The sequence below is a fragment of the Cervus elaphus genome, chromosome 18 (assembly GCF_910594005.1).
Source record: "Cervus elaphus chromosome 18, mCerEla1.1, whole genome shotgun sequence".
Lineage (NCBI taxonomy): Eukaryota > Metazoa > Chordata > Mammalia > Artiodactyla > Cervidae > Cervus > Cervus elaphus.
Window position 1 is genome coordinate 53,455,621 of NC_057832.1, and position 25,371 is coordinate 53,480,991.

Sequence of the window (25,371 nt, forward strand, 5' to 3'; positions counted from 1 at the left end):
TAATTAAAGACCAGGTACTTGGGACTCTCTTGGATAATGCTTATAATGTAATTAAAAATGTTTACAAGAGCAATATAAAAATATCAAGGCAGTTGGATGCATGAGACAAGTGCTCGGGCCTGGGTGCACTGGGAAGACCAAGAGGGATCGGGTATAGAGAGAGGTGGGAGGGGGGATCGGGATGAGGAATACATGTAAATCCATGGCTAATTCATGTCAATGTATGACAAAAACCACTACAATATTGTAAAGCAATTAGCCTCCAACTAATAAAAATAAATGGAAAAAATATATCAAGGCAATAATTTATTCAGTTATGGTTATATAGCCATAATTTATTACTGAGGCCATAAATAATAACAATCCCCTAGAAAATGGTCTCTATTATATCTGAATCATCAGAATATACAATGAAAATTTAACATCCCAGAGGACTTCTTAAGAAGTGACTCTAAATCTGACTTATCATATTTAACTATACTATTAGAACATACTTGGAAAGCTTCACAAGACACAAATAAATATAAACATTGAACTGTGTACATACTGTGTTTTTTATAACACACTTAATAAAAATTTTGAACAGAATATAAATGCAATGCTACTAGGCTGAGGCTGCTACTTTGGTATTTGGTTACTGTGGGCTTGTAAAACTCAGGATGAATATATACAATTATGATGTGTCTGTAATTTCTCTGTGTGCCCCAGTCTAGTCCTCACACCATAAACACAAACAGAACAATAGTACTCCAAGCACTCATCACGAGATACACAAAATCATTTCGGGAAAGTTCTGTTTGTTATACCTATTTACCACATAAGACCATACATCACACAGCTAATGGTTTGCCACTATACTGCTTCTCAGCTACCTTAATACTTCTTAGTTCTCAAGAATTTTTATCCTCAAAAGGCAGTAAGCAAATTCCCTGATGAACTCACTAAGCAGTAAATTATAATTTAACTAAATATTTTATATCATTTCCATACAATGACATGCTAAAATTTCACTTTTGATTCCAAACTTTCTAAAAAATACCGAAGTGTATCTTTTTAGTTAAAAACTTGACATACCTATCTATCTATCCATCTTTTTGTAATTCTCTGATTCTGTTACTCTTCCAGTCTTCTAGCCTAGGATTCAAATCCATGCTTTTTATAATACAAGCAACACTCTGGCCTGCTGGGCTATAGCCCTTTGACTTGTGGAGAAATCAATGATTCTTCAAGTTTTTTTGGGTCTAGTCTCAAGCCTTTGGGCATGGTGCTTGTTCTGGGTTTTGGGTCTCAGGCACCAAACTCTTTATTCTCTGATAAACATTCCTTTCTCAGCTATTGAAAGGTGAGGAAATGAATCTATGTTGGCTCAAAAGTATACTCCTCACTATTAATAAAAAAAAGATCTTTTTTCCCTTGAAGGAGGGATAATTTAATCGGTGCTGGATCTCTGCTACCTTGAATAAAGTTTAAATATAGTAGAATTGTGAGCATATATTTTAAAAGAGGATTCTCTTGTGTTCTTTAAATGCTTAAAGATAATATCTGAAATTAATATATTAATTATTATTAATACATGCTCAGACTATTGATAAATAAAAAAATCTAGCTTATATTTTATAATAGTAGTATAATGAATTTAAACACATTTATTCTGGTTAAGAATCTCTAAGTTACACTAGCCTATCATGCTACAATTGAAAAAAAATTCTGTTTTTGTAGCACTACAAGACTACAATAGCTCAAAAAAATGAGCTCTTTTTTCTGATTATAGAAGTATTATATGCTCATTATAGAAAATTTATTATATACTTGCTAATAGATCAAAAAACCCTTCCTACCAAAAACCTTATTAGTTTTTTTTTGTTAATGCTTTCCTTATGACCACATAAGGACCTCTGAGTAGTTAGTAAATTGCTGGAGGTAATGCTATCAATGTGAGAAGAGAAGAGTCCAAAATGTAAACAAGCAGGTTCACGGTATACCTAACAGAAACTGAAAGGGGGCAACCTGAGGGAAAAATGACAACCACACGACTTAAAGAAAATGGCTCTTAGGAAATCAACTACAGTGGGCTGCAAGAGCACTGTTCTGCAATTAGGACTAGAAGCACAGTAAGGAAACAGTTCTCTCACTAGTGGGGGATCCCCAAAGACGTGACAATGAAGATGGTCGAAAGTGGAGGGTGCTATCTCAGAGGCAAGGCTGTCAGCAGTCTTCACGTCATGGGGAGAAGCTAGGAGGTGTCCATGTTATAAAACCAAGACCAAAAATTAGCCCCCATCTGGAAGGCAGTATCTTTCTTTACTTAGAATATTCCCTTTGGAAACACACATGTTATTTATTAATATACAACTCTGAAAATTCAAATGGAAAATAATGTAACAGCAAAACTATACACACTTGTCCAAAAGATAACCTTATTTTACTGAATGCTTTGTGTAGAAATTTTTAGCTCAAATACAAAGCACCTAAAAGAAATATTGCTAGATACAGTTATTTTTAAATTATTGGTGTGTGAATTAATTAAACATAGATTACTTATGTCAAACATGAAGCTTTAATTGGTTTCTCTCAGCCATAAATAAATAATCTTTTCTACTATCATTCAGTAAGAATGCAGGAAATTTAACAGATTTCAATCTTAATCTGAGAAAAACATTATTAGTAAGGTCATTCTGTGTAATATAATAATCCAGTACATTCAAAATGTACATGTAATACCTTTAAAATGTTTTGGTACCCGGATTGTTTTTACATTCCACTCGCTGCCAGAGAGAAGTGAGAATTGCATTTAAAATTTTTTTATTTCAGTTTAAAAATGTTTTACATTATTTACTGCAGTGTTAAGACTTACTCTTCTCTAAATCTAAAAGCATTTGGCACCATAATCCTGCTGGAACACTTTGATTAAAACAAACATTTCCAAGTTAAATTGCTTAATTGCTAACAACACTTACCAATGGAAAACTGGAGGACAGAAGCTGTTGTTGTATTAAGGCTTGTGGTAATCTAGAAAAAGGAATACACCAAAATCAGACAAGATAAAGAGCAGGATAAAGAGGTAAAAGATTCAGGAGGAGGGAGAGTAAAAATTAGAGGACGGAAAGGAGCCATAAACAAAGGTTATATTTATCCAGTGATTAGCTTGTTTCTGTCAATGTTTTGTGTTTCTCTGGGAGATCCTCACTTAGGCACTCCTAGTACATTTCTCAGGGTCTTGTTTAAAATGCTTCTTAGTGTAATTTACCAGGCACTTAACATAGCCCCCTCTACTCACTGCACCTTCTCTCATTCCTCATCAATAGGCCTGGGGCCCATAAAAATGTCATTAAAAATTGACCAAACAAAAACTGGGACCAAAATTAAAACATATGAGAAGAGTAGGAATACTTTGAAAAGTAAATAAAGTTACAACAGGTAAAAGATGCAGAATTTCTTTGGAGGATGATAAAAATGTTCTAAAATTGATTGTAGTAATGGCTATATAATTTTGTGATTAAGGTGAAAACCTTGAATTGTATACTTTAAACAAATTAATTGTAGCATATGAGGATTATTTTTCAATAAAACTGTTACCCCCTCTCCCAAATAATCAAATTATAGGAGTAAAAATACTCTTCCAACACATTGCTATTATTTTCCTTTAGTTTCATGAAAAAGCATGCCTAAATAGCATTCCCCTTCCTGGAAACGGAATGGTACCTAATTTAATTTTAAATAAATTAAAATTTTAAAAAAATTTATTTTTTTAATTCATTTGTTTGTTCAGTCACTATTTCATTCATTCTATGGAGCAGTTACTTTGACCCATACCAGTTCAAGTAAGGTGAGAAATAAGGTTCTCATCTTCTTTCTTTTTTCTTTTGGTTCTCATTTTCAGTGACTCTTGTTGGGTTTCTGATCCCATGAGCTAAGGTATGGGATGCCTCCCATGACTGCACCCAATAAAATAGGAAGTAGATAACTATGTTTTAAACATGGCAGAAGGAGTAGTCTTCTTAAATGTCATAATAATACTCCTGAACTTTGTAGCCCCCATATGATGAAGTCCACCATGGCAGAAGGGTAAAGAGATACCCAATTCATGAATCACTGTGGGAACTGGTGGACAAACAGTGAATAAACTTCTTGAAGTGCCAGAATTCAGCTGAGATGTGAATATCAAAAGGTCAAATTGTGCTTTCCATTTCTAAAACACAATTTGGAAAGTGGTGTTGGAGTGTATGTTTTAATTATGTGGCTTTAAAATTCATGAAGAAACAGAAAAGGTAACAAAGGGGAGGGCAAGAGAGACCGTTTTATAAGTTATCTAGAGATCAGTATGGGTATCAGCTCCTAATTTAGTTTTACCATTGCAAGAATCACTGGTGTCAGGGTATCAGATGAAATTCTCTATTTAAATCTTTCATTATTACAAATTATTTAAGAGAAAACTGGCCCACCAAGTCCAGAATTCTGTTTGCTATTCCCCTCCTCTCACCAGAGTCATTAGAGAAAACGGCACTAATAGAACTTTCTTAGGGAAAAGAAATAGAGTTTTGCCAAGAAAACGCACTGGTCATAGCAAACACCCTCTTCCAACAACACAAGAGAAGACTCTACACATGGACATCACCAGATGGTCAACACCAAAATCAGATTGATTATATTCTTTGCAGCCAAAGATGGAGAAGCTCTATACAGTCAGCAAAAACAAGACCGGGAGCTGACTGTGGCTCAGATCATGAACTCCTTATTGCCAAATTCAGACTTCAACTGAAGAAAGTAGGAAAAACCACTAGACCATTCAGTATGATCTAAATCAAATCCCTTATGACTATACAGTGGAAGTGAGAAATTGATTTAAGGGACTAGATCTGACAGAGTGCCTGATGTACTATGGATGGAAGTTCGTGACATTGTACAGGAGACAGGAATCAAGACCATCCCCATGGAAAAGAAACGCAAAAAGGCAAAATGGTTGTCTGAGGAGGCCTTACAAATAGCTGTGAAAAGAAGAGAAGCGAAAAGCAAAGGAGCAAAGGAAAGATATTCCCATTTGAATGCAGAGTTCCAAAGAATAGCAAGGAGAGATAAGAAAGCCTTCCTCAGTGATCAATGCAAAGAAATAGAGGAAAACAACAGAATGGGAATGACTAGAGATCTCTTCAAGAAAATTAGGGATACCAAGGGAACATTTCATGCAAAGATGGGTTTGATAAAGGACAGAAATGGTATGGCCCTAACAGAAGCAGAAGATATTAAGAAGAGGTGGCAAGAATACACAGAAGAACAGTACAAAAAAGATCTTCACAACCCAGATAATCACGATGGTGTGATCACTCACCTAGAGCCAGACATCCTGGAATGTGAAGTCAAGTGGGCCTTAGAAAGCATCACTACAAACAAAGCTAGTGGAAGTGATGGAATTCCAGTTGAGCTATTTCAAATCCTGAAAGATGATGCTGTGAAAGTGCTGCACTCAATATGCCAGCAAATTTGGAAAACTCAGCAGTGGCCACAGGACTGGAAAAGGTCAGGTTTCATTCCAACCCCAAAGAAAGGCAATGCCAAAGAATGCTCAAAGTACCACACAATTGCACTCATCTCACATGCTAGTAAAGTAATGCTCAAAATTCTCCAAGCCAGGCTTCAGCAATACATGAACCGTGAACTTCCAGATGTTCCAGCTGGTTTTAGAAAAGGCAGAGGAACCGGAGATCAAATTGCCAACACCCGCTGGATCATCGAAAAAGCAAGAGAGTTCCAGAAAAACATCTATTTCTGCTTTATTGACTACGCCAAAGCCTTTGACTGTGTGGATCACAATAACTGTGGAAAATTCTGAGAGAGATGGGAATACCAGACCACCTGACCTGCCTCTTGAAACCTATATGCAGGTCAGGAAGCAACAGTTAGAACTGGAAATGGAACAACAGACTGGTTCCAAATAGGAAAAGGAGTACATCAAGGCTGTATATTGTCACCCGGCTTATTTAACTTATATGCAGAGTACATCATGAGAAATGCTGGGCTGGATGAAGCAACAAGCTGAAATCAAGATTGCCGGGAGAAATATCAATAACCTCAGATATGCAGATGACACCACCCTTATGGCAGAAAGTGAAGAGGAACTAAAAAGCTTCTTGATGAAAGTGAAAGAGGAGAGTGGAAAAGTTGGCTTAAGAGCTCAACATTCAGAAAACTAAGATCATGGCATCTGTTCCCATCATTTTGTGGCAAATAGATGGGGAAACAGTGGAAATAGTGTCAGAATATATTTCTTTTGGGCTCCAAAATCACTGCAGATGGTGACTGCAGCCATGAAATTAAAAGACAGTTACTCCTTGGAAGGAAAGTTATGATCAACCTAGACAGCATACTAAAAAGCAGAGACATTACATTGTCAACAAAGGTCCATTTAGAAAGGCTGTGGTTTTTCCAGTGGTCATGTATGGATGTGGGAGCTGAACTGTGAAGAAAGCTGAGTGCCGAAAAATTGATGCTTTGAACTGTGGTGTTGGAGAAGACGCTTGAAAGTCCCTTGGACTTCAAGGAGATCCAACTAGTCCATCCTAAAGGAGATCGGTCCTGGGTGTTCATTGGAAGGACTGATGCTGAAGCTGAAATTCCAATACTTTGACCACTTCATGCGAAGAGTTGACTCATTGGAAAAGACCCTGATGCTGGGAGGGAATGGGGGCAGGAGAAGAAGGGGATGACAGAGGATGAGATGGCTGGATGGCATCACCGACTCAGTGGACATGAGTTTGAGTAAACTCTGGGAGTTGGTGATGGACAGGGAGGCCTGGCGTGCTGTGATTCATGGAGTCGCAAAGAGTCAGACATGACTGAGCGAGTGAACTGAACTGAACTGAGAACTTTCTTTAGATAACAAAAATACTAGTTCCTTTTCAAGATATCTTTAAAAGAGGTTAGCAGACGTTTGGTCCTGTCTAAAATGTCCAAAAGACATTCGGTCCACTACAAAAAGTCCATGATATTTGGTCGTGTCCTAAACCGTTTAACGTAGACCAAACAAGCTCATGGACGTTTTAGACAGACCAAATCTCAAGGACCTTTTGGTATCTACCAGATGTTTCAGAGACTAAATGTCTCATGGATGCCTTGGACAGAACCAAATGCCTCAAGGTTAAAAGAAATCTGTTTTTTCCCCTCCTCCATAACTTTTAGAGTAGCTACTTACCCTCAGGGGTTTCCACTTGGAAAATTTGATTTTAAAGTCCAAAGAGGCATTTAGAAAATTTTTAAATTTTTCACAAAAATTCAATGAATGCACTTTTCCTCCTCTGATTTTATGTAATTGAGTAATTCCCAGATGAGTTATGAAACACTCCTGAATGTAAGTTCTTTGAAACAATGGTATGGCATTATATAAGCTGAAAGCACCACAGTTATTGCTATTGCTAGTGCATTAAATATATGAGAGAGTCTTTGATACTTATCCTGAGGGTGTAATAAATGATGCTTCTGTCACCTGGATGATCAAGTTTCACAGCTGTGACCTCTGCTAGTAAACAGTAAATCACTTGAAATAGTGCCAAATTTCAAATTACATGTGCTAACTGAGGGTGACCCTAGACTGATTAGTCATTGATTCCATTTTTTGTTTTCTTCACCAGGGAAGCTAAGGACTGTTGGAATGATTGACTCTCATTCCTTTACCTTGACCCAATTTAGTTTATTAGTAAAATTGTCAGCTACAAGAAAGGATAGGAAAGATGAAGAGAAAGAAAAAAAAAAACCAATAAAGCACTGCCTATAAAATCTATTCACCTGTATTTACATTTGGATATTATAAATTATTTATTATTCTTGAGTTCAAATACATAATTTCAGTCCGCAAAGTTATTACATCAGCCTTTCTGAAAACTAAAGGACCTCTTAAAGAGATTTTGATGATTTATTACAGTGACTATGAACATCAGAGAGAGAACATTTTCACTACCAAATCTCACTGTTCTTAAATTATCAAATGAACTCCAAATTATAGAAAAGCAGTATGTTCACTAAATGAATCTGAAGAATTCACTGCAGGCTGAAGCTGTTCATTCTACACTTCTTCCCCACAAATTGTTACTGAATTTAATCCTGTTTTAGCACAAACTCCTCATTGTAACTAAAACACATTTCCAAATAAGAGAGAAAAATTGAGTAAATAATTTATTTTTTAAAAGATGGAGAGTAACATAACTTATTTTATTTTAAGCTCTGAGAGAGCAGATTTTTTCTTAGAGGAGTGGGTAAATGAATTTCTCATTACCTTCAATTCAGACTAGCAAAATGAATCAAGTTAGCGCCGCCCCCTGAAATCCGGAGACTTCACTGAGGTAATGAAACACACGAGGCTTGCGCAGCAGAGAAGCAGTGGGAACACAAACGCACAGTATGCCCATGTGGTAGCAGATCCCTCCTCTCACAGGCCTTGGCTTTTATTGAAATGAAATGGCCATTTGACTAAATTCACAAAATGGAAATGCTCTTTTAGGCATTTAAAAAATAAGGCCTACCAAGGTTCTTTGCCTTGATCTATGGTTCTTTGTTTCACAATTTCAGTAAGAACTGGATTTATGAAAAATTTTAAAGTATACATATCTACTTTTAAAAGTGATATTTGGGGGCTGATAACTTTCATCAGTTCTCATGCACAACAGTTTTTACTGGATCCAGTTTTGAAGTGCTGTGCAAATATTTGAATTTTAGTGGATAATAGCAAGTTAACTGACAACTGAATTCGTCACTTTTCTTTTGATTGATCTTTCTTCTGTAAACACAACTTGGATACAATATATATTTTTGCTCCTAGGATACCAATACAGTATAAAAATAACTGGAAACTGGAAGTTGTCAGTGTATAAAATGTGGATGCCATTCTTATCTTTGTTAATGAATCTTCATTTTGTTCCCTACGAGTCTACAACACAACTCATATTAGGGAAATACTTATGATGTAAACATAAATCTGTGTATGTTTTTTAATTTTTTGGGTGAAGATAATTATTTTGAATATTTTCCTTCTTGGTTGAAAAGCTAATCTTAAATTAATTATATAATACAATTCAAAACTAGCCCACTGAGCATATAAACTCTAATAGTCAATATACTGGAATATAGTGAAACTATCACAATTAAATATACCTGGAATCAGATAAACTAGATACTTCAGTCTCTATGCTATAGAAATATGAATTTTGGCATTATATTCTTAGATATGTTTGTTTCTCATTAATTAGAAACAAAAAAGAATTTGCCAAGCATTTCCTGAAATATTACTGAATGGGGAGGACATTCTAAAATGGGCATTTATTCTAAGCTCAATTAACTATGACAAAAATTTAATTTTGTTTTAAGGTTTATAGATAATTAATTCAGTCATGGTACATTATTTAAGATGTACTAGCAAATCTATTTTTTTCAAGAAGACTTTCACTACAGAGTCACATTTGTTTTGCAGGAATATTATAACACCTTGTAAGACTTGAATTATGAGTACCTATTATTTTAATTTGCATCCAATTAATTCTGTTTGTGTTCTAATTTCAACTAAAAACTCTTCAATTTATCAACGTTCTGAAGCTTGTATGTTTAATAAATTAAATTTATCTATTGCCATGAAAGGGGTATTCAAGCAGCATAAAATAAGAACCATGTTATAAAAATTAATTGACTTTCACCATTTGACAACTAAATCTTCCTTTAATTACCTAGTTAGGTTTTTTCCCTCCTTTTTAAAGTGGAAGGCAGTCTTCTGGCCACTTTTACAATTAATGAACTTGAAACAAAATGTATGATGGAGGGTTGAAAAATACAACTTGTTACTAAAAGCTCCATGATAAGGAAGATGTAGGAGAAAAAAACAGAGGCATTGAAACTCAAGTTGAAAGGCAACGCATAAGAGATGCTGCAGAAAGAACATTAGGTGCAAAGAAACTGAGCTTGAAGTGTAAGACAACAATTGGCTTTTTCAAGAAAAAGAATACATTCTTTTTCAAGAATGTGAAATGAATGTAGTCTTGGTGACAGAAAGAAGTACCACGTGATAACAAAAGGCTCATTAGTCATATTTGATGGCCAGTGATTTAATTGCTTTCAATTTTAGAATGCTCATGTTGCATTTTACACATGATCCAAGGACTTATTTTTGGCAAACAAAGTCTAATAATCTAAATTAAAGTAACCTACTATCAAACAATTTGGCATAAACCAAACAAAAATTTATTTATTTAGTTTATTTAGTCTGCTCTTTCACTTTAAATATTTCATTAAAATTTCTAGGTGATTAGGAAACAAAGTGTAAAAATAATGTGATAAAACTGCTCATCTAACATTTTTCGATTGCAAGGAGATAAGAAGTATAAAAGTAAAGCTTTATACAAGGACTTATAAAGTAACAAAATTATGTAGATATTATATATAGAATACCTGTCTCTTGAAAATATCCTATGTCATGCATGTCACACCCATATTTTTAAAAAGCCGTATAATCATATGAGATCCATTGAGGCTGCCAATTTTTTTTTACTAAATTCTTTATTTTTTACATTTGAAAATAAACTAAAATCACTCCACCTAATTTTGAGATATTTGCAATAGGACTCATAAGTAATACCACACATTTTCATTTGAATTGGAATTGCGTAGGAAAATCTTTGTTGCAAAGAAAACTCAGTAAAGTGTATTTGGAATAAAGTACATAAATAGCACATACTTACCAGTTCTCTTGGACCATATGGCTCACAGAAGGTGACAGCATTGCCATGCATAATTGCACCACACTGCTCTCCAGTCTCACAGTTGTTACATTCCACCCTATGGGAACACAGAGCATAACCTCAGTCTGTGAACTAAGTAGCACAGAGCGGTTTATCACTCAAAAGATGTAATAGACATTGCTATTCAGTTGAAATCAACATTTCCAGGTAGGTAATGGTATTTTGTATTGTGACAAGTTCAGTTCAGTTCAGTTCAGTCGCTCAGTCGTGTCCGACTGTTTGCGACCCCATGAATCACAGCATGCCAGGCCACACTTCTCTTTACTCTTCTCCTATTTACATTTTGAAGACTGTTGTATCAGGCCCTTTCAGTTGTTTGCTAATCTCAGAGAAAAGAAGGAGCAGAAAGTCCTACTCAGAGAGGAAGAGGACAAAGGTACGAAAGGATACCACGAAGCTCATAAAGCAAAGAGGCAGAAGCACAGTAAGTAAAAACTTGGCAAATAAATAGACATATTTCCTACATGTGAACTGCACGGAAAAAATATTATCTTTTGAGCTGTATTTCCACACAAAGAAGATCAGCAATGTCAAGAAGCTTTGATTTTTTAAAAATAAACACTTCTGACATGGAATTTTAAATGGTAGTATCTCATATCTTAGTAGACTGAAATCTTTGCTTGATTACTGTAAAGAAACATTCTAATAAAATATCCTTTATGTTAGAAGAGACACAGTAGTAGCTTCATGGTGCAACGAATATGTCTCTTGTTCACCATCTTATGCTTGGCACGATGTGAAAAGTGAAAGTCGCTCAGTCGTGTCCACTCTTTGGGACCGCATGGACTGTATAGTCCATACAATTCTCCAGGCCAGAATACTGGAGTGGGTAGCCTTTCCCTTTTCCAGCGGATCTTCCCAACCCAGGGATTGAACCCATGTCTCTCACATTGCAGGCAGATTCTTTAGCAGCTGAGCCACAAGGGAAACACAAGAATCCTGGAGTGGGTAGCCCATTCCTACTCCAGCAGATGTTCCTGACCCAGGAACTGAACCGGGGTCTCCTGCATTGCAGGTGGATTCTTTAGCAACTTAGCTATCAGGGAAGCCCTAAGGCTTGAGGTCTAAAGCACTTCAAATAGAGCCTGGCACACTTCAAACAGAGCAAGCATGATACAAGTGTTAGCATAAGTTTTAACTATTTTTATTATGGATTTCCAACATTTTCATCCATAACAGGTACGTTAGGTTTTTTTCCCCCCACAGAGAATCTGTTACATGAACTTTTTACTACTGTTTTTCTATTCTTAAAACTATACATTAATTTTTCCCAAGGAGTGTGATTTTGAAGTACATAGAAGAAGCATCAAAATCATAGTGGGCTTCTTAGTGATAGATGAGGATTATTTGTGCTCCAAGGCATTGTTAAATGACTCAGAAGAAAAATAAGCTTTGTCGGAGAGAAATTAAAAGATTGTTCAACCCTCACATGGACTATCTGCCATTTTCCTCCAGTGATTCTAAACTGAAAGCATCACTGTTGGTGTAAAGTCCGAGGCCTGATATTTGAATTCTCAAATAAATTTATAAATTTATTCTATTTATAAATATTGATCAGCAGTTCCCAAATCAACTGTATATCAGGAAAATAGTATCTGTATAAACACATGTATTTCAAATCCCCATCACCCACAGTTTAGGTTAAATAGGATTCAGGTGTAGCCTAGATATCTGTATATTGTTTAAACATGATTCTAACATAGGTACCTATAGCCTGGCACTAGGGAACCAGTGAATAGACAGTAGATATTTGATGTGTTTGGAGAGCCACTCCTATTTTGTGGAATAACAGGAGTTAAAAAACCAATAAAACACACAAAAAAGGCAATCAGTTACAGCATTCTCCCCACTTAGCTCAACAACCCCTCTGGACCTTCTTCCTTGATGTACTTTATAGCTCCAGAAACTTAAAATTAACAAAGGCATTGGTACCTAGTTGAATCTTAAAGATCTTGAAATACCAGCTATTACTCACTGAATTGTTGCTACCTGGAGGCACAATGACTTCACCAAGGACTGATGAAACAAATCTGTTAGCTTCCTGTCAAGGTCTTTTAAATGCCCTTTGCTTGAATTTTTCAGTATGACTGGGTTTGTCAACATAATTTATTGTAAGTTATTTTGAAAACACATCCCTCTGGGTGGTCAAATCCAATCTACTCTTAGCTGCCAATGGTGTATTTACTCATTTATCATTCATTAATTCATTCTTATAATTAACAAACTTGTGCTAGGAACCTATAGGCACTGTGATGAGCTTTAGTGGTACAAAGACCAAGAAAAGTGCTATTTATTTATAACATTTAAACTGTTTTCCCAACCGAATTTGTTCAAGAAAATGATGGGTTCTGTAAAGTAAGGTAACATATTCTTCACAGATTGATGGCAAGAGGAAGTTTTAAATAATTTCAGTTAAACAGATTTTTGTTTTTCAATTTAAAAGGAAATGTGAACTCCCAAGCTAAGGATTATAAACGAATTGCTTCTCTGCTTAAAAGTAATACTGAATATTTCTCTAATCTAAGAAACTCCCCCCCGTTTCTTTTTCTCAATATGAAAAACAGAACATAAGAATCTGACAAATACCATGGCACATCATATGAGTCGCCCACATCAAAATATACTCTCATGAACAGTATGATTTAAAGACATTTTAAGGGAAATGCTTGCTATTCCCAAAGACCATGCAAAGCCTGAATTTATTGAGCTCTCCTTGAATCTATTTATCACATGCTTAGGTACCACATGAATCTTTTCTATTACTAGAGTTCACAGATCATTAGGCGTTCAAGTTGGAGGGCATCTGAAGTATCACCGAGTTTCATTACCCCCTCATTTTACAAATGACAGGATGAGACTAGAGGCCAGTTTTCCTGACTCCTTGTCCAATATTCTTCCCACTCCACTCTAATGTGGCCAGGAAGAGAAAACTCCAATTCCACAAAAATCATGTGCATTTCAAAAATGTTTGTCATCATTTTTGCTATCAGAGTTCACTGGAAAACCTAGTGTCTTTTCTTATAAGTTGCTTTTTTCATTTATAGGATAAGGTATTTTGCTTTGCTAATACAAATGTACAAAAATAAAAGAAATGTCATGGACTTCATAGAAAATGTTTAGAATGAATTTACTGGACTAAAGTACATAAGCAAATTCAATATTCCTTTGGTCATGTATATCCTTAGATAATTCATCCCTATTTTACATACACATTATCATACTACCATTTTTTCCACTAACAAAACCATAAAGGAATTAGTTAGGATGAAGGCAGGTACTTGTTGACCAACACATGTAGGGTTAAACTGTAAACATAAAAGAAAAAGAATGCTTTGAGCCAAGATTTGGTTTTCACTCTAACAAGCTCCTTGGCAGTTTGAAACTTGTTATTTTGGTGTCAATACTCCGTTTTTATTTTTTTATTATTTAGGTAGCTGTTTTTGTTTAGAAATTATATGCACATTTCTGAAGGTATAATTATGTTTTTAATCCTGACTAAAATTATTAGGCTGGAAAACGTGCCAAAGTCCCTGTTCAGAAGGCACAGAGGAAGCTCGAGTGAAATGTCCCTGGAGTCCCTGCGGTCCCCATGTCCTACAGAGACTCACACAGGACTTTCAGGACACTGGAAAGAGGAGGAGGATTAATGAGAAACTTGGGCTCCATCGAACAGTCAGAGATTTATGAATGGTTGGTGGTGACATCATCCTGATAACAATAAATAAATAACCAAAATACTATTTTCTCAAGAGCAGTCTAATTACATGGCTCATTCTTCTTTTTAGATCAGAGTGAAATCACTCAGCCTTTAGTCAGTCACTCTGCTGAAACAAGTTAATCATCTGGAAACTCAGCAACAATCAGTTATCAAATTCTCATTTGGGATACATGCTGTTTGTCCCCAAGACTGGGGACATTGTATTATCTCTCTGTAATTTATTGCCTCTAAAGGAGGCGATGTCTGGTATTCTATGAGTCAGAATTGTCTATTCACCAGCATTTCTGAACAGAGATATTAAAATACTTCTAATATTTGATCTGATTATAAAATGTACTTTAAAAATGGAAAGAGAAAAGAGAAATCTCTTATAATTTCCTGACCCAAAGATAACAAGTCTGTTCCCCTAGGTACAGCTCACACTGCATGTGCTGAAAATCTAATGTGTGAACTTGAAAGGCCAGGCCAGATGAGGGACTGGTGAATCCATCAAAGTAAACAGGACCCTGTCGGCCATCTGGGAGCTGGACAGTCAGCTGACCTCATTTGGAGACACTGGAGCTCCTTGTACTTTCCACTGAAACCTCAATAAGCAACCAACTATGCTCCGCTCCCCCCAAAAAAAAACCCAACAAAAAAACCTCAATAAGCAGAACACTCAACTTTTGACCATATTTTATAGCAAAGAGATGATGTTTTATAGGAAAAAGGCATGACTATTTACTTGTGAAAGACAATGCTTAAAAAAAAGAAAAACCCTCAAAGAATTCTCTTCTCTTTGTAAATATGGAATATTTTTAGAAAAACAGCAAGGAAAGTTCACTCTGTAAGACCGAGAAAAATATCACCTTCAATGATGTCATGACTTTTTTTCCTAGGGAACTAACACATGCTCTAAATGTGAAAATGACAAACTCCATTTATAGTTCATTCTTTCTCATTACTTCTCACTGAGGAAGGTAAGAGAACTATTTCTATTCATCAGGGAGTTAAAAAATTTAATTTCTCCTTTGTTAACAGCTATAATGACAAATATTATTTGGATTAAAAATATTCCTTCTATCACCCTACTACTGCATGCAATATTCTGACCTCCTACTATGGTGAATTCTACTACATGCTGTTTGAGGAAATATTTTTTAATTTGTTTCGAATGTACTTGACATTTAATTCCATTGAGTGAGTTCTTATTTCTGTCATAAAAAACAGAGATTAAAGAAGGAAATAATAAGCTTCCAGATTTGCACCTTATTTTAATAGTAGGACACCTCCTGGTTAACCTTTCTATTGTAGATGAAGTTTTCCCCAGAGCAATTACATAAGGGTAAGTGGAAGGAGGAGGAGGAAGCAAGAAAAAGAAGGTTAGAGGAGGGTGTTATAATAAGAGAAAAAAGTTACTAACAAAGGAGAAGAGAGAGTGAGAGATGGTAGAAAAGGGGTAGGTCATGAAGAGAAAAAGCAGAAAAAGATGCACAAAAGATCAGAATATCAGGGGACTTCCCTGGTGGTCCAGTGGCTAAGACTCCTTGGATGCAACGCAGGGGGCCTGGGTTTGATCCCTGGTCTGGGAACTAGATCCCACATGCTGCAACAAAAATCCCACATGCTGCAAAAGAAAATTAAAGATCCTGCCTGCCACAACTAAGACCCAATGCAGTCAAATAAATAAGTACACTTTTAAAAAAAGATCAGAATATTGGACCATTAAACCTTAAAACTGAATTATAATTCCACAACCCAAACTACAGTGATATATTAGAGGTTTTGGCAAAGGTAAATCATAAGATAAAATATTATTTTGCAGACTTTTACTACCCATTCACAGTCTCCCTTTGTCACCATCTCCTGAAAACTTATAAGGTATACGTTCCATGTCAAATAGGTAAGATGACATATTAGGTGATATGATTCCAAGTGGTCATCATTACAACAACAACAAAAGGCCCCTTGGAAATCCTTCAGCAGTGATGTGCAGACCTTGATGCCCATGGTGAGTGCTTCCCTTCACCCATTAGGTCTTACAGCCTTACCACCCACAGGCCAGCTGTACGTTTGTTGCAGGAAGGGGGACCCCTTCCAGGGCCCAAAACTGGGCTCTTGTCTAACACTCAGAAATGAATTGTCTGAGGAGACACATGTGCTGACAAAGCAAGAGATTTTATTGGGAAAGGGCACCCAGGTGGAGAGCAGGAGGGTAAGGGAACCCAGGAGAACTGCTCTGCCGCGTGGCTCGCAGTCTTGGGTTTTATGGTGATGGGATTAGTTTCCCGGTAGTCTTTGGCCAATCATTCTAATTCAGAGTCTTTCCAGGTGGCGCACACATCGCTCAGCCAAGATGGATGCTAGCGAGAGGGATTCTGGGAAGTGGACAGACACGCGGTGTCTCCTTTTGACCTTTCCCGAACTCTTCCGGTTGGTGGTGGCTTATTAGTTCCCTATTCCTTATCACGATCTCCTGTCATAAAACAACTCATGCAAATGGTTACTATGGTGCCTGGCCAGGGTGGGCGGTTTCAATCAGTGTGCTTCCCCTAACACATTGAACAACGTGGATGTACTTTTATCTACTTTTTTTTCTTCCCCAGTGACACTGGTCATCAGACTTACTTTGTTCTTATTACCTGGAAACTACATTTATATTGTAGTTTTCACACCTGTCTACTAAATGGAGTCCCCTCTGTTCTTGTTTTCTATGGGGGCTCCAAGAAACTAAGGAACTCTGAAGTAATTTTACTGCTCACTTGACTTCTTTTATCTTACACAGGTTAAACTACTGATCACTGAATAAATAAAGATTCAGCTAGACTAAGTCACCCCCATACTAAAATTTCTATTGTTTTAGGGTCTTTGTTTAAATAATTATTTTTCTCAAAGAAAATCAACTTTAATAAGTCAAATCACCAATCTTTTTACTCCATTTCGAGGTAACTGTTCCAATAAATTAGTATTTTGAAGAGACTATCAGATGCAGCAGAGTCTGTAATCTCAATTTCTCTAGTTCTGTAGTGTGATCTTTTTATATACAAAAATGGAAATGTTCTAGTCTTTTCTTGATTCAAGCAACTCTGCAATGCCGGCCACAGTTTTAGCTTCCTTAGCTGTAAACTGTGGGGCTTTCTGTATGATAAGCCAATTGACAGAGGTCTTCATGTGCCACAGGACCTGAAACAACTTCATTTGTGTCTCTCTTCTTGATGTCTAATATCCCTGTTGGCATCACAACTTACTCATCTAAGATGCTTCTTCTGATTAGTGACTCTTGTTCTTCCCTGATCTCTGCTGAATAGAACATCTCTGCTATTATTACTGTGCTGGAGGGGAAACATCTGTTGTCTTCTAGTTGCTATTTATCATCGTGTTTTCTAACAGTCTCACATTTCCCACTAGAACATCATAGCCTAGTGATATTATAGCTCTGGATGCCTTTTGTGATCTTCAGAAAACAAACATTAAAGGGATAATCTGTAAGCCAAAAGAAAGATTCTTCCTGACTTTCTAATTGCTTAGAGGGTAAAGACACCTCTTAAGAAAACTTATTTTTAAAAATTACTCAATTTACTTAACTTTCTCTGTCTCTCTGAACTCTTTTTAACTCAAGTTATGAATCATAAATGTCTCTTATTTCTCAGCTTTTCTCATTTTTTAAAATTACTGTTGAAATTTTTTACTGAGGTAAATTTCTACACAGGGAAATACACGGATCTCAAGCTTTGACAAAGGTATACATCTATGTAACCCACGCTCTCATAATACTATATATAATGCATTAATAACCCCAGAAATTTCCTCATGCTCCTTCTCAGTCAATTCCCCATCCCTGAAACAATCACTAATCTAATTACTAGCACTTTTGATAATATCATCTAGTCTAGATTTCATGTAAGTAGGATCACACAGTAAGAATTATTTTGGATCTGGCTTCTTCCATTCAACATATTTTTGAAATTCAACCATGTTGTTTCAGCTATCAATAATTTATTCCTTTTTATTTCTGAATAGCATGCCACTGTATGAATGTATCACTATTTTATCCATTCTCCTGTTTATGGGTACCTGGGATGTTACAAGTTTTTTGCTATTAGGTGTAGTTCTTTTTAATTAAAAAAAAATCAAGATTTCTCACCATTCATATGGAATACTGACAGTGTTTATATGATACTAAAATAATTAATTCATAAAAAGAAACTATAAAAAAGGTAGTTGAGACACAAGTATAACATGCTTAAGTGAAATGTTGAGATAGAGTGTATTTGTAGGTCTTTACTTTCCTTCTAAATTTAGTTATAAGAGGTTGTCCTTCCTATGTTTTCTTTTCTTTTTTCTTTTTGGATATAGGGTTGTCTTGATTGGAACAAGACTCTACTGACCATCTTCATCATCAGGAGTGTAATCACACTGAACACACTTGATAATGGAGAACTATCAACAGTGCTGGTAAGTCAGTGTTGCTCTATCTACATTCTTTCTCTCACTCTCTTGGGTTCAATGGTACATTTGACCTGACGAGGTTGTTGTGACCCTGCATGTGGCCCTGCATCAGGGCAAAGTTAAGGTGGAGAAGCCTCACTCTCATCAAGCCTGAGGTGTCACTATATTCCCATGAAAGGGTTTTGCTGTTCACTTGTAACTTTACTTCTCATTTTTTATTTGAACAAAGCAAACAGAAATGGCTGAGAGAATGGGAGATAAAAGGCCACTTCTCTGGCAGCGCCATAGGGAGACCCCCTCGGGGGGGTCAAAGCACAGGAGGACTCTATACTCTGCATCTCAGGGAGGCAGAAAGACCACGTGGTATGACAGCACAGCAGAGCACCACAGAGACATTGACAGCCCAGGCCCGGGAGCAACAGAAGTTGTCATGGCTTCAAGCAGGGATCAAATGCAGCAATCGTCATCAAGGAGTGAGTGATTAGGATGGGTGAGAAGACTACTTGTGTGGACCAGTCACCAAAAACTAGATGAGACAGGGAGGATTCAGTGGATATCCATAGGGACAGAGGACTGGGGAATAAGAGGTGTGTCCCCACCCTACCCCTTGCCTTTGAACTAATAAGCTCTCTGATACTTAGCTACAACACCAGAAAAATGGGAGAAAGGAAGCTAAAGTTGACCAAAATTAAGTTTTCACTACTGGTAGAAGGGACACAATGAAAAGAAATTGAGTTAAAAAAAAAGAATAAAGATAGTTTTATTTCTCTGATACCCAATTTTGTGGACAGAATTCATAACTGTGACACTTGTGTAAGCCTAAACAATTTCTGGAAGGACTGACAGAAACTGGTAACAGCTGATGTCTCTAGAGGGAAGGAATATAGATCTAGTGTGGGAAGAAGGTTTATTTTTATTATTTTTAATATAATCAAATTTTTCACTAAGTACATTTATTAATTTTAAAATCAAATCTAATATTTAAACTAAGCAGAGAGACAGATTCAATACTGAGTTGATGTAAAAAAGTTTCTTGGTTCTAGTCCAATCACTGTCATACACTTGGAATAATAACTTGGCTGGTACATTCATTCATTATAATAGTAATATCATTTTATGCTCCTTGTTTTTTGTGTACAGTCATTTGTACAGGAGATAAGAAATTTAGATATCAATAATAATATGAAATGAAGTGGGAAAAAAGTTGATTTTACTAGATGAAGTCAATGGAAGCAAATAAAGTATGAGTGACTAAATTTAAATTGATCTCTCTCCCCATCATTGCACAGATGGGACTGTAGTTTCTTAATTTTTCCTTTGGCTTGTCCTTAAAAATTGAAAGTTAAGTAATGCACATGATGACTTTCAAACTCCATGGAAGAAACATGCTCATAAAAGCAGAGTGCTTTTCTCTTGTGACAAATTATTGAGTGATATATTGAGCCTTGGGAATTTGCCCCAAAGCAGTACACCCTGAGCTTCTTTCTATCCGGTGGTGTGTGCCAATGCCATAAAGTTATGGGTTGTCAGTAAGGATTCCCCTTCCTGGTTTTCACAAAGCTGCTCAGTGGCTTCTAATTGGGGTAAAGAGAATCAAAGACAATATGATAAGGGACAAAACTCGCAAGTCACTATGTATACCAAGAAAACAGATTCTGGGAGAGTGAATCTGCCTGGTAGTGGCGGTGGTTTAGTTGCCAACTCATGGCAACACCATGGACTGTAGCCCTCCAAGGGCTCTGTCCATGGGATTCTCCAGGCAAGAATACTGGAGTGGGCTACCATTTCCTTCTCCAGGGGATCTTCCTGGGTCTCCTGCAATGCAGTTGGATTCTTTACCAACTGAGCTACCAGGGAAGCCTGAAAACTGCCTATATTGGCCCAAAGCAAGAGAGATCTTTGTTATGTTATTGGAAATACCTCACTGGAATATCTGATTGTATTGGTTTTTAACTTTAGGGAGCTTATGTCTACTTTAAGGGGGGTTAAGATATTTAACACTCTTTGTTTCTCCCTTCTCTATAATTCTACTGTATTTTCATTAATATATATTAAATAACATAGATATAATTAATTTGAAGTCTGTTTTTGATCTGAATACAGTAAGGGAAGACTTGGGGAATCATTTACATAAATTGACTGAAAAATATTTTAATAATAATGATTTGGGATCATATCTGAGCTCAAGGGTAGGCAAGTAGACCAACATGCAACTATACCATAGGAGGAAGAAAGAAAGGGAAGGAAGGAGGGAGACAAAAAGGTAGAGTAGGAGACAGAGAATAAGAGAGGGAGAGAGGGAACTGATTGTACTGAGCAGCAACAATACATTAGGAGATGCGCCAGACCTTTTCAGGTTCATCAAACTTTAAGACAATGGTGTTAGGAAAATACTTGGCTCACTTTCATTGACAAGAAATGTGGCTCAGAGAGGTAAAGCAAGTTTTGTACTATTCTTAGATACCCAGCTGGCAAGTAGCTAGCTTGAAAGTCCACCCAGACAGACCTGATTTCAGAACCTCTGCCACTTATATTCAACAAAGCCATCTCTCAAATGATGAGAACTTCCTAGGTTGTTATTATTGTTTTTTAATTGTAAAGAGACTAGATGAAGGAGATTGTGGTCAATAAGGGATAAAGTAAAATTACTCTGAAGTATATTTGATAGAAGACAGAAGTACATGGCTTTTTAAAGTTAATAAGAGGTTTTAGAAAACAGGAGGAAAAACCATAGGTTAAGTAAGTGGGACACAAAATCTATAACTTCGGTCAAGAAAGCATCTACCAGATCAGTCATGAAAATGGGTGAAGCAAAATCAATCATGTTTTATTGATTTCAAAAATAACAGAATTTGGACCACATAAAAGTCACATTTTGTATTTGTCAAGAAAACTCACTGAAGAAAATGAATTAGCTTGACACAAATGAACTTGCCTTGAAAGAAACAAATCATCTAATAACATCTATATTAATGGTATATAAAAAAGCCAAATGTTAGGAGAATGAGAAAATTTTTCTTGGGTAGAAGTAGTGCTTAGAAAGTTTTTGGCTTTTCCTTAATAACGATTTTCAACTAATTTTAAGAAATTTATATTTAGAACATGTTCAGAGGTAAGTGAAATCTTTTTGATAAATTATCTCTTTAATGGCATATGAATCATAAGACTTTATGTCTATGTCTAGTCTGATTTTTTTGTATACTTATACTCTCTAAACCTATATTTCTTTCTAGAAAAGACATAAGTTCCTGTTTGTATTTAAGCATCAACACTCTCTAAACCTATATGTCATCTTCAATTCTCAGGTTAAGGACCACTTTCTCCAAGAAACTCTCACTAGAGCCAGCCTTTCTTTCTAGAACTGCAGTATGTTATTTATAACCTTCTATTACACTCAAGGATTTCTATCCTGAATTATAAGCTTTTTAAAAATGTGTTTTAGGTGTCTCCTCTACTGAACTATAAGCTACTCAAAAGAAGGAACCACATTCCTTTTTAATGTACTATATAAATAAAATAATTATTGTTTGATATTTGCTGAACAGTGAAAATAACGAAAAAGAAATTAATGTCATATGCAGACATTTGAGGATAAAGTGGTTATTCTCTTTGTAGTCTTGAATATTGCTTGGGTTTTGGTTACAACCTGATTACATTAGAGCTTCTAATTTATCTTGAACTCTTATTCAAGTACACAAAACATTTAGTACACAGAAAATAACATATTCAGATATTCTCTCAAATTATGCAGATTGACTATAGCTCTCGATGGATAGACTCATTTCTCCAAAGTCAGAAAAATACAACAAACTGCCAACAAATTCATGCATCCATTTATGTATTCAACAAGTTTCTAGTGTATACATTTTGGTTAATTCTTTCTTTGCCTTCCAAAATCCCATATGGTGGTCTCTAAATAGCTTTGGAAGGAAAAACTGGAGTACAAATGCGGTAATCCAATAACACAGAAGTTATTTGGAAGTATGACTCAAATAATCTGTCAGTTTCAGATAAGTCATTTCCCTTCTTTTCTTTAACAATAAATGCAATTATTAGACATAATAAGGCACATTTTTTCTATGTAAATAACTTGTACTACTGAAAAAAACTGACCACACCCATGGCTTTGAGGGATACCTAGATTCAGTTCTTAAAGAAGTCAGGAATAGGCAATAGACATACTCTAGGCGACATTAATCCCAGTTCCTTAGTTGAACAACTCTCACTGATAACTTAGAGCTAAAGAGCATTTTAATTTTATGTAACTACTCAAAGGAAGCATAATTTTTTTTTTTTGCTTTTTATACAGACCAAAGTGAGGCATGATCCTTTAACTTACCATATGTTTGGATTCAATTCCTTTTGGTGGTAGGAGTCAAAGTCATCTCGTAGGATAATACTGTCACTATGAATTTCAGCTAAAGGAAGAACAAAGATTTAGAAAAGGGTTACACTAAACAATAGACTTAGCTATGCAAAAGAGTCAATACGCCACATTTATGAGAAATAACAGTATTTTAAATGAAAATTGAAGTTTAAACAAGTAGTTGATTGCATTTACTGTGCCCCTAAACTACTAAGTAAAAGAATAACTCTGCTGTTTAGAAGTCTGGAAACCAGAGCCCCCAAAGAGAACTCTACCAAAATGTCACCCAGGTCACAGAGGTGGGAAGACCAAGGTTGGCACTAGCCTACAAGAAGAGGTCATATAAGACTTGCCCCTCACAGCTCAACACATCCAGAATAAAGTCAGTGCCTAACTCACTTGAGAGCATTGAAGGGAACAGAACATTGTGGCTATTTGTTGTTAGCTAACATTGCTGTTATTTACTAACCCATCTCCTCTTCTCTTTCTTACTACCCATCTTGCCCTGACTTGCTTTTTCTCATTCCCTATATTCACTCATTTTTTAAATTTAATGTGTTTCAAATTGTTAACATTTCCCCCTTCAGAGCTGCACAGGAGAAATTATCTACACAAGTAAGTAAAACTTCTAAATAAAGTCATGTTAGAAGTCAGGAGGAATGGCAGAAAACCATCCATAGTCTTAAATATATTATTGTTACACTCTAGATTGTATTAAATACTTCTTTTTAAGCTACAGAAGAACTCAGGCCATGCCAAGAGCAAAGAATGTTTTCATAATCTGTGGAGTATGTAATATTTCCACTGAATAGAGGATGGACAAGTAAAAACAATTTCATGGCCAGCTACAATGTAAGTAGACTCCTTTCTAAGGTTGTATGAGAAATGGTAATTATTTCTACACAAATTGTAAAAAATTAATTTGGTGCTTGAAAATCTTCTCATCTGATTCCCATGGTTTGCTTGGGTAATTTGTTTCAGCTAGTATAAATTCTCTGGGTCTATATAATTTTGTTCAGACCATTTTGCACATGCTTTTTAAAAAAATAAAAATCATATGATCTGTTTAATAAAACATAACCAAAAATTTTTATTTTTTCCAAAAGTGATATTTTACTCTTTTGGGGGGTTCATTTGTATATAATTTGTTGAACTGGTTGAGGAATTAAATATCACCTCCAAATACCAGAAAGTTCACTTGCAAATTCTCTTTGGTGACAATGCCACCTGCAGGCACCCTCACCCTCTTTATACCAGGTATGCCAGTAGGTAAGCACATAACGAAGTCGGGAAAACCAGTGAATCAGCATGTATTGAAAGAAATGGCTGTTCAGACTCAAAGCCTTAGGCTTGACAACAGGGAGAATATGGATTTACACTGGAGAGAACACTGATGTCTTCTGTGCTTGGGAGTGATTTAATGATTCCCCTGAGCGATTAGATGCAGTGTCTGAAATGCCTACAGGGTACCGTTCTCTCAAATACCCAATATGGCTGAGATGCGGCTGGGCCACTGTGGGTCACCAGCCTGCCTCAGCTGCCAGAAGGCATGCTTCTAAGTGCTTGCGTTCATGTGCCAAAGAAGAGGAGCCCCAAGCTGTAGCATTACATAAAAGTAGAGCTTCTCAAGGCAGATTTTCCAAAGAGAAAAATAAATTAATTGGGTTTATAGGTTGAAAGAGAAAGCAAGCCCAAGAGACAAATACTGACCCATCTGCAAGTCCCACAGTGACAGACAACTGAAAAGGCTAGAGCCAGCTAGGATGATTTCTTTTCATTCTTATTAAATAGTGTGTGTAGGAAACTGCTTTTAAAATCAGTCTTCACTGTCATATATGAGAAATTTAACTCTTAAAGGTCATTTGCTTTCCAGAGATTTTTTACAGAGGCATGGGTAAGTCTCTATGGTTATTTGTTCATGTATTGCCTTCTTTCCAAACATTATTATTAAAAATACATATATATATATATATATATATATGTATGTGTATATATACACATACAAATTCATTTAATCCTCATAACAACCATAGGAGGTAGGTACTAGCATTACTTCCATTTTATAGGTGAGGAAACAGGCATAGAGA

At 36.0% G+C, this 25,371-nt stretch overlaps 1 protein-coding gene across 4 annotated transcripts in view; it reads right to left on the reverse strand.

The window, feature by feature from the left end:
• Positions 1–25,371, reverse strand: part of RELN (reelin) — a 527,544-nt gene that overhangs the window by 253,376 nt on the left and 248,797 nt on the right. For all 4 annotated transcript variants that reach the window (XM_043872741.1, XM_043872740.1, XM_043872739.1 and 1 more), the window contains 3 exons: positions 23,258–23,336; positions 10,713–10,809; positions 2,958–3,009 (listed from right to left, as the gene is read on the reverse strand). In XM_043872741.1, coding sequence (XP_043728676.1) covers positions 2,958–3,009; positions 10,713–10,809; positions 23,258–23,336 — 228 coding nt within the window. The remainder of the gene's footprint in view (positions 1–2,957; positions 3,010–10,712; positions 10,810–23,257; positions 23,337–25,371) is intronic.